The 16411-nt window shown below is 42.0% G+C and overlaps 1 protein-coding gene and 1 long non-coding RNA gene across 3 annotated transcripts in view; both read right to left on the reverse strand.

Annotated features, from left to right (window-relative positions):
- Positions 1 to 16345, reverse strand: part of FNIP1 (folliculin interacting protein 1) — a 65216-nt gene extending 48871 nt beyond the window's left edge. For both annotated transcript variants that reach the window (XM_015641739.1, XM_015641737.1), the window contains exon 1: positions 16165 to 16345. In XM_015641739.1, coding sequence (XP_015497225.1) covers positions 16165 to 16253 — 89 coding nt within the window. In that variant the 5' untranslated portion in view covers positions 16254 to 16345. The remainder of the gene's footprint in view (positions 1 to 16164) is intronic.
- LOC117245095 lies at positions 10879 to 15499 on the reverse strand. Its single transcript, XR_004499307.1, has 2 exons — positions 12783 to 15499; positions 10879 to 12317 (listed from the first exon to the last, which is right to left on the reverse strand). It is a non-coding gene; the product is annotated as an uncharacterized LOC117245095 (long non-coding RNA).
- Positions 16346 to 16411: the final 66 nt, after the last annotated feature.

The raw sequence follows: 16411 nt of genomic DNA on the forward strand, positions 1-16411 counted from the left end.
CTTAGGGAACTTAATTGATGCTTTTTGTTTTGGAAACTGTGAATATTAATAGATGAGACAATGAAAAGACAAACAAATCAAGATTGACTGCAAGACCTCTCTTATCAAGAAAATGAAGACATCTTAGAGGAATCACTAAGGCTCCACTACTGTTATCAATCAACAACAACAACAACAAAAACAACAATAATAATAATAATAATTCCTTGAAAGATTCCTGATGGAATAAGGGTACTTTGGCTGAATAGTCTGAGCATTTTCATTTTTTTTAATTGACAAATATTGAATTCCTTGTATTTATCTTCAGCTTAGGGTATTTTTAAAGCTTTTATTTTCAAGCACTTCCCAGAAACCATAAGGACTATGGCAGTTTTATTCTTTTTGCACCACTGAAAACTGAGTTTTTCAATATATTACTTCAGGAGACATTAAAAGAAAAGCTGCAAGGTGCATAACTGAACTGGTATGCTCAAGCTGTGCCTGACATGTCACTTGATTCTTGCAACAAGCAAACACATCTAAATAAGCTTTTCTTTAAGTCAGACAGATACACCTAAAAATAAATAAATGCTTAGACACTAAACAGCTGCAATTTTTTTATGTCATGCTTTTTAACCTGTGAGCTGTACCAGGGTGGGTGGTGCTGTGCCCAGGGTGCCAGGAGATAGTGCATCCCTGCAAGGGCATCTGCCCAAACTCTGCTTTTTCCACCTTGAAACCCCCTGGCCTGGGAACAGGCAGCCAGGATACCTCCAGCCTGGAATGCCACTCCATGGAGCACCCAGAGCACTGGTACCTCCAGTGACAGCACATGACAGCCACAAAACCTCCTGCTGCAGACACCGGCACCCGCTGCACCTGCGCGCGACCCGGGAGCCTCTGCTGTGTCAGGGTGCAGGGAGACATCTGCTTATGCTGATTAAAACATCGTGTAATACTTGTTTTGTGAGTTTTATAAGGGGAAAAAATATGGTCTTGGTGGTGAAAGTCATCCGACGCCAGCAAGGCAGCATGGGGCTTGGAGCATTCCTTGGCTGTAGGCCATGGTCCTGTAATTGATTAAGGTGGCTGCACTTGTGACTGAGTGATAATTGAGAGCCTAATAAATCTCCACACAAGTATTTGTCACTCAGAGATGGAAAGCAATTGTTATGGACCTTCATAACAAGCTATAAGTGGTAAAATTACAGCTGGTATTAAAAATACCAAGAAAGCCCACAGACCACTCCCAACTTCCTTGCTCAACATTCACATTCTGAGTTTAATTTCTAGGAGTGTCAAATGCACAAGGCTTTCAGCTAAATCATACCCAGCATGAACTCAATTCATTCCAATTCCTGAAGATTATGTTGAGAACTCCCTGGTCTTCCTTCCCCCTACCCCAGATCTCATTTATCTTCATAGGCAGCATTGCTTTAGCTGAGGTCTACATGCTAGTCTTTTCCCTGGGGAAGGAAACAAAAATATTTAAAAAAAAAATGCAGAGCTGCAGATGTATGGGGTTCCTCGGAAGAGGAGGAAGACAGAGGTTAGCTATTCTCCAAAGATTCACAGGGATCAGTGCCTGAACAGCATTTTACTCTGTCCCTCATGTGACTGTTTAATTAGGTGTTGATTCACTCAGTCATGAGACACAAGGAAACAGGGCTGCAAGCCCCAACGTCAAAGTAATGCCTGTTCTGCCAGTTTCTGTATTAGCAAAGCACAAAGGGGACATCCAGTTCTGAGAAGCAAAACTTGTGTTTTCTTGCCCATAAACCAATCCATCACATCATTTCAACCTTTTGATATTGAAAAAAAAAGGTAAAAAAGGACACATGAATTATTTCAGAGAAAGATGCTTGTGAATTCCCTGATTATTCTCTCCTGTAAGAGCCAGAACCAGTGCAAGTGTCCACAGGATGAGCCCCCTGGCCAGGCTCTGAAGCCCTGAGAGCAGAGTATCCCCTTCCAACTGGTAATCCAGATCCAAGCTGCTTCAGGATATCAGGCTTTCTTCTGGGGTTTGTCTGTCTGCTTTTGGAAAAAGAATACAAGATATTTTTCCATGGCTTTATTCCTGTTGTTAAGTTTATTTCTTGGCCTCCTTAGCACCAAAAAGCTTTTCTGTTATGGAGTCTCGTTCCCATAGCAACAGGCTTTAAAAATATCAAAGAAATTTTCAGGACATGATAAACCAACTTCACAAACTGTGTATGTTTGTAATAGGAAACGCTGGTGGACAATTATTTATATGTACTCAGTTCAAACAAGGTTTGATGTAAGGATAATCCCAAGATGCTGCTCTCAGCCCAAAGTCTGGGGTTGTAGAGGACGACAGTGAACTTTAGCTTGCTATGTTACCAGGTCATTTATCAAGACAGTCACATAAAATTAATAGATGATGAGCATTTTTCCAATGAAGGTGACATTTAAGCTCAGTATGTCACTGAAATGCATTAAATGCCAAAAGTTTTTTTCCTGAAGAATACAACCCCCTAAACCTTTGATTTTAAACGTTGTGTGCTTGCAGTCTCACCCTCCTCATTCATGTAGATTTTACAACTAATTTAAAACACATGCCTAGTGAAAAGCACATCAGTGGGTTCATTGGGAACAGTCAAACTACTTACAGCACATGCCTAAGCACGGTGCTGAATAAGTCTTTTTGCCATTAGAAATCAAAATCCCATCTCAGTTACACAGGAACAACTGCAAACTAAAGACAGAGGATTATTATACAAGCAAGTATAACAAATTCATACCTATGAAATGAAATCCCAGACTGCCCTATCCGTACGTGACACTCATTAATATCAACATCCCACAAGTCCTAATGATTGATGCTCCCCATGAATCAACAACTGCCTGACACCAGTGTTGGTCACTTGCCACCTAAGCATCATCCAACACCTTAAAATATCTGATGTAGCCCAATTCTGCAATCTTTCTGCGCACAGAGTGGTTACCTGCTGCCATGAGCCCAAAAGACTTTAACCCATCCCTTTAGAGAACTACCAAAACCCCTAAACTTAAAGTACACTGCATTTCAAGACTACTGCCAGGCTCTGAGCCAGAAACAATTATGAATGATTTCATAGATCTACCACATAACACTAATGAATATCTAAATGGACTGGATCTATCCTACAGCTGCTTTTCAGGAGGGAAGACTTTTCTAACTTGGCTCCAACCCATGCACTGAACATCCCTCCCTTACTGGCTCTACAAGTCAAACAGGCCCCTACTTAACTTGCAGAGGGATGAGATCTTGATTTGTGCAGATATTGCAAGAGCCCCAAGACTACTGTGAGGAGCCTAGACTGCTTAATTCTCGAAGGAAAGAGTCATGCTGCTAAACTGTTTTTCAAATTAAGTATGTAAAGGCAACCTGAAACTATTTCAGATAGATTTATATAGAACAGACACTAAAGACATTGGTTGATTTCACTTTTATGTAACTCATAAGGACAAATAAAAATCAGATGTTTGAACAAGCCACAACTTCATTAACACTGGAAAAAAAAAATACAGACTATCAGAATATTGGAGTAGCTTGGCACCTTCAAGCAAATTTACCTTAACTGTGAGATCCTAAATGCTTTGGTTCCCCAAAGCAGAAGAACATGTAAAAATGCATTTAGCTGTCAGCTAAGGCCCACTAACCTTTAAACCAAGCTCAACAAAGTGCTCCACTGGGTTTGCTTGATTGTGCTTTGCTCACTGTCACAAGGAGCTCTGTACCCTGAGGCTTTCTGCCATCCCTTTCAGTTTTCCAAGTCTCACTACATGCTCACAGTTTTGGGTTTCCAAGAATGGTAGGAATGGAAAATACAGTGTAAGACTAGCCATTGCCCAAGCTCTTCAACACAACTATCCATCTAGAGGGATTTTCACAGCAGAAAGACTGAACTGGTCCAGTATTACTGAGAACCTCACATGACAGATATATGGCAGCTTTGAGCATCAGCTGAACATAGCCCTTACATGCCCCAAAGCTTTTCTTACTGCTAAAGTCTTTGATAAAGAAAACCACAGGTTCAGCTCAACATCCCTGGGTATCGGGATTGAAACTCACTCCAAACACACACCTTCGTTATCACAGAACTGAGCTGGAACACAAAGTCCAAACCAGTTCTGCCTGACAGAATCAACAGAATCACTTGATAAAACCTAAGTTGTTTTACTGGGAGAGGCTGTACTTAATCAAGATCTATATGTATATTTAGTGTATGTTCAATAAACCCCTCTTTGCTGGTAGTAATGGAATTGATGTGAAAATAATTCCAGGCACTCCCAGCCATCACAGCTTGCCAGCAGATTTCAGTCTGTTCACATGAACATCCTTAAAATGTGGAACCCAAAGAAGCCTAGTGAGGCAGGTAACCTGCTGTGAATCAGCCACAGCAGCACACAAAGCTATTTATTCCACTGCATCAAGAGGCAAAAAAGGCTCATGTGCTGGCCAGCAATAGCTGTCATTGCCACCAGGACATTTTGGACTGGTTTGTTTTGTTAGGTTGTTTTTTTGTGGTCTTTCTAAAAGGAGCTGTTGGCAAAGTTATTTGCTCCCTTTGCTTTTTGTTTCCTTTTACTCTTCCCTGCACATCACTTGATGTGACACAACAGTAACCCCAAACAGGATGTACCCCACTGCTTGTGGCAGGAGGAGGAAGGGACAGCACAGCACCCAGGGGAACCCTTCAGAGAGGAAAGGCAGCACTGCAGGCCTCAGATAGGACATCACTAAGAAGAGAGAAGAAGAATAGAAGGGAAAGCAAGATGGGCTTTAATTCTCTTCTTCTGTATGTGAGTGCATGCACGTAAATACAAGTTCCAAAGCAGAGCACTGAACAGGAACAGTGAGAATGAGGGAGAACATTACAAGGAACAAAAAATCCCAAACAAAATGAATCACAGAAGTTGGAAAAGTCATCTAAGATCATCAAGTCTGACTTTTGACCAAACACTACCATGCCCACAAATCCATCATATCCTGTAAAATGTACGTATGTAATCACAGTAGCATCATACAACTGCTTCCAACTGCACTTGTACATGTACCTTTGTAACCTGAACACAGGCAACTCCAAAATGCTTATATTTATACATCATCTACTAGCCCACAAAATCACAAAAATATTAGCATCATGGTTCTGATCTAAGAAACAACGGAGTCTTCACAGTGCACACAGGTAATTAATTTACTTGTGTCGCTGCTGGGGGAAACACCAAAGTCCTTCTCTCACAGACAGCAGCTGAGCAAGGCAGGCAGGTTCCTGCCTTGTGGTATCCTGATTACTGTGAGTTGAGACAGGTGCTTGCACACTCAGAGCCATGACAGCAAATGAAGACCCCAGGAGTATTTTCAAATATACAGAAATATGTATTTTTTCTGACACAGACAAATATATGTGAGGTCTTTCCTGTTCTTGTGATCTCTTCCAGCATGAACACCCTTCAGCAAAGCTCAAGGCTTTGGCACTGAAAGCCTCCAAACCCCAGTGAGGATGCTATGGACTTCACAGAACTGGGCCAATTGGTATTTGTCTTATTTTAAGTTTCTCTCTATTTTAATTTTGATATAAAACCCAATTTCTTGTCAAACTCCTCTTTCCCTCTATATTTTCTTCTCCTCTGTCTTCTCTATCCATACAGATGGGAACAACTGCCATTACTGAATCTTACACTACGTTTTTTCTGCAGTGTTGGCAGAGACTGATGTCACCTCTTGAGTGCAATTCAGCTTATTTGTCCTGCTAGCTACTAATAGAAAAATATTAGTACTAATAGAAAAGGCCAGTGTTTAAATGAGTATATACTAAACCCAGGTGGGGAAAAACCCAACAAAATCCCAAACAAACAAAAAACCCCACAATACCTGGTGTCTTATCTTCTGACCCCAATGTGAGAAAAATCCTTACACAACACACAAATATAAGCTACGTAGCAGTTTCTGAGCAATCTTCAATTGAAAAAGAAAATCTGATGACACATTTTAAAGTAGCTACATACTCAGGCTAATCAAAGTTATTCACTTGTTGATAACTGCAGAAAAGATACTATGGAAAAAAAACCTACTAAAATTTAAAGAAAGTAAAATAAATTAGTCATTACAAAGTATTATTTTTGCTTATCTGAAAAAAAGGTTGATAAATATTTCTTTATACAAAGATAAAATTCTGTTATAGTCTCAAAAGAAGTTAAAGTTGCTCTGATTTTTTATTTCTCTTTTTTAACTTCTACACTTTTTCATTATGTCTCTTTTGGAGGAAAAAAAAGAGGTCAGCAGTTCATGATTAGCATCTCTTGTATGACTAGTAAATACAGCCAGTTAAGAAACCATCATGCTGATTTTCACAGCTTTTTAGTTCTCCATGCTGTCAGTAGAAAAATTTTCTTTTCTACTGAGCAAGTAATTTCCAGTAACTCACAGCAGCTGAAATATGTTTAAGTACTGAAAAAAACCAACCACTTTTTTCTGTCTGACTATTTAAGTTCTATGTCAGAGTTTGGGCTGCCTTTAAATAGAAACACAGTTAGCCCTGTAAGCCAATTCACTGTCCTGACATTTGGGGCATTTCTGTAACTCTGTCTTAAGGAGTAATACTGTTATTTTTGCTGTAGGAACAAGAAAATTCTGGCAGACTTCTTCCTTAACAGCCTCTCAGATGTTCAGATAATGTCATTCAACTAGAACAAACTTCAGAGAAGGAGCACAAGCTCCCACCAAATTCCACAGCCTGTTCCCTGCACACCCAAACACACAGCTTATCATCTGTACACATTCTTCATTACCTTCATTAACACGTTAACTTTCATTAATTACTTCATTAACACCTGAACTAACACAGTTTTTCGCTACAAATTTCTGTTATTAAGTTTCATGAAAAGGAGTAAACAAACAAACCATTCAGCCAACTCTCCAAATGCCAAGAACATTTTCTAGGTAAGGCTTCATGGGGCCAGTGCGGGGAGAGCGCAAACATCCTCATCAAGAATCTCATTCATTTCCCACTGAAGTGCTCACACATGATGTGCTTCCTTCTGCCAAACTGCAGTCTTCCACAATTACCCACAACCATGACAAACTAAGTGCTGAGCACACAGGCTTTGGAGGCCTGATTTTAACCTTGGACATGCACGAGACAAGAGAAACGTGTGTATGAAGTGTGTGCTTTAATACTCTTCAGAAAGCAGAATAATTTAGCTAACAGAGGTTTTGATACTCTGATATTCACAGTAGTCCAGGACTGGCCTTTCTTGAGGTCACACTAGAGCTGTTCCCTGCAAACTATGCAGAGCAAATTATGGAACCACATGACTACTTCTCTTTCTCCAAAGTGCCCATATTCCAGCTGTCCCCAGGGATATAGTCATTGGAAACAGGAATGGACAAACTGCAGCCAGCTCAGAGCTTCACAGCTACTGATGGGCAGGAGAAACCCAAAAGCACCCAAAAGCACCCATAGCATTTTCACTGAAGTTAGAGAAATTCAGCTCACTCAAACTTCTGCTCTCACATTCTTCACCAGACATGACAGAAATCAATCAAAAGGTTTAGAAATTACTGAGGGGAGTGCAAGGCCAAGCACTGCACTGTGTGAGCCACCATTTCCATAGCTCCTGAGGCTAAAATAAAATAAGAAGGCATATAGCAAAGTAACAGTTCCTTTGGGCAGTGCTCAAACAATTTACCTTCTCTCTCTTTGAGTGGGAAATGACACAGAAACTCGGGTGAAGATACTACTCTGGCTTAAACAGGCACAAGGCCAGGATCTAAAGTCAGTGCTGAACACCATTTGAAGTTTCTTCATTTATCAACTAAAACGAATACATGAGAATTGTAATTTGGCTCCCATTCCTTCCCAGCTCTGTATCACACAAACTGAAAGAGCAGAAGGTTTCTGGTACTATTACAGATTTTATGTTTTGCTGACATTTTAGCCGGAACAAGGGAAAAAACATTTGAAGGCGCTGAGAGAGTGAGGAAGACACAGATCTGGAGGGGCATGAAACACCATGAATGTGCAGGGCATGATCAGTGCCCAGAGTAAAGGAAATGTGATTGTTTCAGTGATGGACTTCACTGATTTGAGACCAAAGTAACTACTGAGGGTGTTGTGGAAAGATCCTGGAGGAACAGAGCAGGATCAGTGGTGTGTGGCAGATCACTCCCATGCCTGAAGCTCGCTGCTGTGAGCAGGGGCTGTTGCAGGTCCACACTTAGGTACAGCTAACCACAGGGCACTGTTGGGCTGTTCAGGTAGGCAAGAGGAACCTACAGCCAGGATTGTTGCTACTGACACTGGCAGCACTGCAGAATCCTCCACTGGTAAAAAAAATGGGTTATTTCAAGGCCAGAGTTCCAAAGAGTTAATATACAAGAGCTGGAAGATACCCAGGTTATCAACACAAAAGCATCAGACAAGACTTTTAAATATAAAAAGTTTTTACATACAGCCAAACTGTTAAAGTCCAAAGGTTTAAATGCTTGATAAGAGCTATGAAATTAGAAAAGACAAAAAACTTTATTACAAGCACATTTTACTTGCCAATGCATCTCACATACATGTATTGTTAATATTCTATATGTAGTTCATGGAGTATTTCATGCCACAATTCACATGTTTGAACAAGTTTCTCTGCAATATCTTGTGTTCTGAACAACAGTATCTCCAGAAGCTAAAAATCTTATTTTCTGAGAAGAAAAAGATTGCATACACAAATGTGCAAATCAACTCAAGTAAAAGCTTCAGTTGAGCATTAAGCAACACAGTTAACCATGCACTGTTGTAAAAATAAATAAATACTTTTCAACACAAACACTACATAATGAACACTCACATGTCTATGAAGCATAACATATATGGGCAAGTATTGTTAGAAATTAATGATTGAATATAGTGTTTTAGTCACATTCTTTAGGCACAACAGAATCACATGAATTTTGTGCAAATATATTTCCCATATTTGAATATTTCCCATATATTAATTCTGCTACTACTCACTGTAAAGGTGGAGCAGCTGGTGCATTAGCAAACCAATTACTCATTAATAAAATTATTTCCTGTTTTTAATGGGTATAACTTTTTTCCTCCAGCGGATATTTTACACATTAAGGTTCTCCATCTAACACCACAAATGCAAAACTTTTCAAGTCCTCAGAGACAGATTCTGCTCTTGGCTGATTCTGGAAGCCCAGCACCACCACACTGTGGATTTGCTGCTGCAACTGAGCTTTGCATTTTTCCTAACATTACTCACAAACATGTGATCCTGCAGACATCCAGCTCCAGATGTAGCACTGTGAGGGAACACAATCACTGAGCATGAAACCACCACGTACGTTACTTTCCACTTATGAAAAACACTGCTAAAGTGGTCACCTACAGCATTCAACCAAAATCACAACACAAGTTTCAGGCTCCAAGTCACACTGGTCCAGTTTATTCCAAAACAGAAGCTTGGATTCATCCAAGCTGTCACCATGAGCATACACTAACTTGTAGCATACACAGAGCATACACAGAGCAAGGGATAAAGCCCTTTGAAAACACAAGGACAATCTATCAGTCCAGATGAACTGATCATCCCAAATCAGCAAGGTTTCTAATATGAGACATGTAAACACACCCTCAGTCCCCTGAAAACAAATGCTAGAATTGTTTCATAAAAGGAGTGCACAAGCAGGTACGTACACCCCATACTCTTGGTACATCCTCATGCCTCATGATCTCATCTGCAGTAGGAGAAGGAAGAAACAGAATGCAAGGGTTTGTAGAAACACCTTACAACACTTGCCAGTGAAACCCAAGTGTGAAGCATTTCTGCTTGAGTGTATCTATATGTACATGATTCACTTGCTCCAACCTCTCCTCAAAAAGATTTCTAATTTAAAGGAGATGAAATGCAGGGAGTGGAACCAAGAATATGACTGTTCCAAGGGCCACTCAGTGAGGCAAAAACTGGAGCTATCCCCAGACAACCCAGGCCATCCCACAGGGAGGAACCAATGCCACAGGCTGGGAGGAAGCCAAGTGCACACTGACAGTGCTGACCTCGTGATGGCCAGGACAGGCAGGGCAGCCTCGTGATGCCAAATTCTCAAGTCACCATGAGCTCCCAGCCACCACAGGATATGCCAGCAGGAAAGGCAACAAGGAGGACCCTTCACCAATTAACTAATTCTGTAATGAGCTTTACCTCCTTTGAAAAAATGAGCGAAAAAATGAGCAGAGGGCTTTTTCACTCCACTGTTTATGTGCCCTGCTCCACTGGTGACGGGAAGAAGCCAAGGTGAAGCAAGGGCTAGGCAGAGATCCCACCAGAGCAGGGAAAAACTTTCCAAGGCACAAAGCCAGGCAGACACAAGCACTCCAACAGTTTTCAAATTATTTCATCATTCTCTGCACTCACATGCACCTAAGCCTGCTGGGAATATCAATCTAAGCTAATTCCTTCAGATCTGGTGATAATTTAAGTAAATAATAACTGGATGGACTTCCAAATGAGCTCCTTCAGTCACTGTGCAGACCCAGCTTGCAGCATTGCTTTATTCAGAGATAGAACCTAATTTTCAAGGACATGCTGGGTGTTTTAGAAGCACCTGGAGAAGCACTTGGAAGACCTAGAGAATGATGGCAAGGAGGGCTTGGAGAGTGGCCCTGTCAGAAGAAATTGTCAAAACTATCTCCAAGCTCCAGAGGTTCTCAGTGGAATCTTGTCACTTTCATGTCTCTGTTTCCAAGATGTAAACTGACTTTAAGCACTGGAAGGTACATAAAAACTTACATGACAGGAAATGCAAAACAGATATCAGCAAAAGAAAGTACTTTAGAAAACAGCAGTATATTTTAAAACTAAGCCAAAGGCATAATATCTTAGAGAAAACTGTGCATAAATCAAAGTGAAGCATTTATTAAAACTTGGTGCACTCAAGCTAATGAATACAACCAAAAAGCCAAAACCCTACTCTTCCAGATATTACAGAAAATATGGATTTTTGTAAAAAAGCAAAACTTAAAAGGACATTACAGGGCAGAAATTCACTTAATAAAAGCACAGTAACATTTCAGATGTTTAAGAATTTGAGTAATCTAAAAATTATGGCACAAAAGCTTTTTAAATTCATAAGATAACTGGAAAAGAAAAAAAGCTGGACCAATTACAAAATGAAGTCCAGCTAATGCTCTTTTGGAAGACAGACTTTGAGGTGGTGAAATTCCAGGAGTTTTACAAATATTGACAAAAAACCTTGCAGAATGCCTGAAATGAACAAACATCAAAACATGCTGTTTCATTAATAACAGGTTTTAGTCAGGCTGGCCTGATGCACTGCTGCAGAACAGCTTTTAAAAGCCTTGTGCAGAACTGTTGGGATCAGGAATTTGCTGGCTGCGTTGCTCCCAAGAACTGACACAATTTGGCAAGTGATCTGCTTTCCTGGGCTCAGCCAAGCTGTACACAAAGCTACCTGCTCCTGAGAAAAAAGTTCTGTGCGTAAAACTTTTGACTGAAAATACCAATGTAAAGACAACTTTCATGTTCCTCCTTCACTTTACTGCAGCCTCCACTTAAAAAAGCTGTAGTAGTCTCTGGCTACACATTAATAATTGCCTCTGAGTCTCTTTGCACTTTATTTCAAGAAATTAGCCTCTTTCAAGAAGCAATTATGCCCTCACAAGAAAGCACGTATCATTTTTACTGTGCAAGAACAATAGCCCTGCAGAAGAACTGGCTCATGAAGCATCTTTGTATCAAGGCCATTTACAACTCTAGGTTTATTGTAATTCCCTTAACGAATGCCACTGCCAAGAATTATGTGAGAGGAAACAAATCTCAGGATAACATTTAAAGTCACTGCCACAGAAAACAGAAAGAGTCTGGGCTGCTGGGGAATGCTTGCCTAGACAGATTTCAGGAAATACTACTTTGCAGTCAGCCTGAGGCCTTTCCTATCTCAGGAACCTGGCAAACTATTCTCTCAATAAAGGAGCAGCACATATTACCAGAAGATCCCAAGAAAGCACACATCCATCAAAAATGGCTTTCTCCATCATAAAGAACATTTAAAATTATTTAATTATCTATTCCCAGCTTGAAAAACAGCACTTGTTCTCAAAAATACCTAGATACCCAAAGCAAAGCCCTGAAATAAAAATGTGCCCAAAGATAATCCACACCACTGGTAAGACTTGAAACTGGAAGGGGTTGTGTCAAGCTTGAACAATTACCACACAGCTGTACCTCCACAACAGGTGCTTTAACAAGAGCAAAATAGAGTTTGCAAACATCAATGGAATGCCCCTCAGGGTGAGATGGTTCTTCAGATTTCCCTAGATTAAAATAAAAAAAGAGACACTTAAGCTTTTATTGAGCTGTAGTGTAAAAAGAACTCCTGATGAGTAAAACCTCTATCCTCCAGTTAGGCAGGTAGGATGTCTAGAGACAGAAGGGAACAAGTATTTGAAGTTCATACATAAGATGGGAAAAATCCCCACTGAGTTTCCCTCCTACACAGAGCCCCAAAACATACAAGTCCCATAGTTCAGTATTACAAGACAATCCCTCTCCCTCTGCCACATGCTAATAGTTCTTCAAGTCCAATCAGGATCCCAACACACCATCCTGCAGAAACTCTGCTGTAGTCTTTGCAGCTGTATTTACCATTGGAAATACTGCCCACACAGCCTGACAAGGATATAAAGCCTCAGCCCTCTTGGTAATTTACTGTGCTTTGGGCTCAATCTACTGAGCTCATTCTGAAGAACAAAAAGTTGGTTGAGTTTTCAGTGACTTACCAGCTTCCTTTTCTCCAGAGGGCTGAAGTGGATCCCTGGAAAGCCAGGAAAGACACAGCAGCTAAACATCACTAACTGTAATAGTCAGTAATGTAAATGTGCAGTGGAATGTTTAGTGTGCCCACATAATATACAGCAGAAATGCATGGCTGCTTCTGCTTAATTTAAGGAAGTTTTTGTAAGATTATTTCCATCTTATTGGACCAGTGTTCATTTATTTACTATTTTAAAGTGTATCTCCATTTTAGACACATACAGCTTACAGCTCATGTGAATACATTTATGTATTTTTACAACAGAAATACTTTGATTCTAAAATTCTAGAACACTGCTTACCTGAAATTTTATTTTCCTAATAACTCTAACAAGCCAAGCCTGGGCTGAGCTCTCCTGTCACCAGCAGCGTGACCAATACAGCCAAGAGATCCTATTTATAGTAAGAGTTACCCTCGGGGAAAATCCACTCACATGAGTATTACTTGCAGTAGACAGCAGGTACTTCACATCTTGGAATATGAGGGCTTGACTCTTCCCTCCTAGACTATTTGCAGGTGTTTCTGTGTCTCTTGTAAACAGATTTTACCACTGAAATTTGAATATTCTTGCTGACCATGGGAATGTCAAGCTGTAGCAAGAAATTTCAGTCTAAGGGCCAAGTCTGCCAATTGCCCTGGACTGAATGGAAGAGCCAGAAAACTAACAAGTAGTGGATCTAGTGTGATTTCCTAAAGTTTCTTCTGTAAAATAAACTGCATATATATATGTATGTGTGTATATATATATATATATATGTATGTATTACATAAATGGAAAACTGTCACCTCAACAAATATTTTATAGTTGTTAACTTACTGTTCCCATTACTAAACCTCTTAACTTCTCCAGCACCTAGTCCTGAAGGGTTTTACAGAGTCTGGATAGACTTAGGCTCACAAAATTTCACACACCCACAGCACAAAAAAAGATTCTTGCAGGAAACAAAAAAAAGAAAAAAAATTAAAACCCCACCACAAACAAATCAACAACTAAACAAAATGTTTCCCCTGAAAAGCACTGTTTTATTTTTGAAATAGTGTAAGGTCAGATAAATAGAACTGGTGAATTTTCAAAATAAGCCTGATGGAAATGCAAAATATATTCATAATTTAAAAAAAAAAAGAGTGACAAAATAATCCTTAAATGTTCTGTTATACTAATTGGGTAACTGGGCTCTTCTCTCAAAGTACATATTATTCACAAAATACAGTGAATTTATGTATTTTTATGGTTTTTCTACACAGTCTCCTCAATAAGAGACCTGAGTTTTCAAAGTGAAGACAGACAGAAATAACAGCACTCAGAATATTTGGGAAATGCTCTGTTATTTAGACTGTAAACAGATATAATGTATCAATCCATAAAACATCACCTTGCCCCAACTGAATTGATGAGGCTGTTGCATTCAGGTTCACTGGAACCAGCAACAGTCTAAACTTTAAAGTGCTTGTTTCCAGTCTCCAAAGACTCAGATGTCATAAATAACAGTCCTTATTTTGTGTATTAACTGAAAGTTTCACCAGGAATTGATAATCCTAACAAATTCTGATCTTAGCTACAAACGTAGCTCCATTTGGAAAATGAAAGCAGCCTTAGGCAATGTGCCTAGATAGCATCTGTATTGTATATCTTCAAAAAATACTACTGGCTCTCCTAAGACAGAGCTGGATCTCCTACCTTCCCCAGAGCCTCATCAGCCTCTCCCTGCAAATTATACCTGTGGGTCCACCAAAAAAAAACCCAACTACAAATTCACTCATTACCAGTTGACAGTTCATATCACAAAGCTAAACAGCATTATAAATTTCAGACCCAGTTTGGCATAGAACGATACAGGTGACAAGGGAAGCACAGACCTTGCCAAGCATTCACTCTCCTCCTCTCAACACAATTCCCACATTTCTGCCCCAGGTCTGCACTGCAGCTGTTGAATGAGCCTCCAGTCTCTAGACAAACCCATCACCAAGTCAGGGCAAAAGGCAAGACAATTATACAGAGCAGTCCTAGTACCCCTTCCCTTCCACACCAAGGGCTCTGATCCAGACGATTTGGAAAATAAGATGACATCAATGTCATTAAAACATTTTGTTTCTTAGAAAAGATCGTTTAAAAAAGGATTCACTCCACAGTGAATATCATAGAGGTGTGAAAGCAGTTACAGATCAGTGTCTTCAAAAGTTGTGTGAGCTCCAGGTAATGTCCAGGAGCGTGTCTTGACTCCTTGAGGACTTAAATAATCCAACCAATATTTTTTTAAACCCCTTGCCCTTAGATAACTGCAGATACACTATTATCCATCTAACCTGCTAAATACTGAGGCTAAAAAGAGCATTCTACCACAGAAAATTAAGCCCACAGTCAGAGATGTCCCTTTACAGAGAAACCCAAGGGCTGATCATTTGTAGGCAGTACATTTCAAGGCAGCAGGTGGGAGGAGAGCTTCACCACGTTGTTAGAAGTGCTTCAAGAAGCGTGTAACTCTTACTAATGAAGATTTTATTTGCATCCAGGTGGCAAACCGCACTTTAAAAAGATATTGCAGGATCCCTCTTTGCCAGGACGCAGAGACGGCATCGCTTTCGAGCGTGACCATTATTATTCACGTGTATTCAGCACAAAAGCTACCTGTTTCCAAGCAAACCAGCCCGCGGAAGCCCCGGGCGAGCCCCAGGCCCCGCGGAGCACCCTCAAGCAACCCCATCCCCGCCCCGGCCCCCACAGACACCGGCCCGTGCCGTGCGAGCCCGCCCGGCCCCTCGGGCTGCCCTAGGGCCCCTGCCCTGCTCCCCGTGCTCAGCTTGGCCCCGCTCGGCCGATCCAGTGCTGCTGCGGTCAGAGCATGACGAATTTAACCAGAAGCCCCGCTCCTCTCTTGGCCAAAACTTCACGTTTTTCCCCCATTCCTGAGGCTGCTCCCTGGGGACCTGACCGCCTGTCACCTTCCCCCGGCCCGCAGCATCCCCGGAGGGGCCCGCGGGGACCGGGGCCTCACACACGCCGGGGAAGGAGAGGCAGCCGCGGGCTGGGGGCGAGGCACGGCCCGGCGCTGGGAGCGGCGGCTCCGGTGGGGAGGCAGCTGAGGGAGGCACTGCAGCGGCCCCGACGTGGCGGTTCCGGTGGGCTCCCGCCCCGTGCCCGCCGGAGGGGCCCGGCCGGGGCAGCCCTGGGGCTCCCGCGGAGGAAGGGAGACGGATCCTCCGGGGCTGGGGGAAGCGGGGCACGACGCCGAGGAGCTGCCGATGGGGCAGGGAAGGGTCTGCCAGCCCCCGCGTCCTCCGGGCGGGGGGAGAGAGGAACTCGGAGCAGAAGTTTGGGACGGGGAAGGAGCGCGGCCCGCCCCGATTACCTGAAGATACAGTCGTCCCGGGCATCCCTGGCGGGGGAGATCAGCCCATGCTTCTTGTTGAAGAGCTTCTGGAAGAGGGTGGGCGGCATTTTGGGGCGCTGCCGCTGCCCCCGCCGTCGAGGCGCTGGGCTCCGCGCAGCGCCGTCCCTCCGCCGAGGCTAGTTCCGCCCGCCCCGCTCCATTTGGTGTCACAGTCATATGACAGAAATTAGTCACCCGGCGCTGCCAGGAGGGGAGGAGGAAGCGA

Source organism: Parus major, chromosome 13 (genome assembly GCF_001522545.3).
Source record: "Parus major isolate Abel chromosome 13, Parus_major1.1, whole genome shotgun sequence".
NCBI lineage: Eukaryota > Metazoa > Chordata > Aves > Passeriformes > Paridae > Parus > Parus major.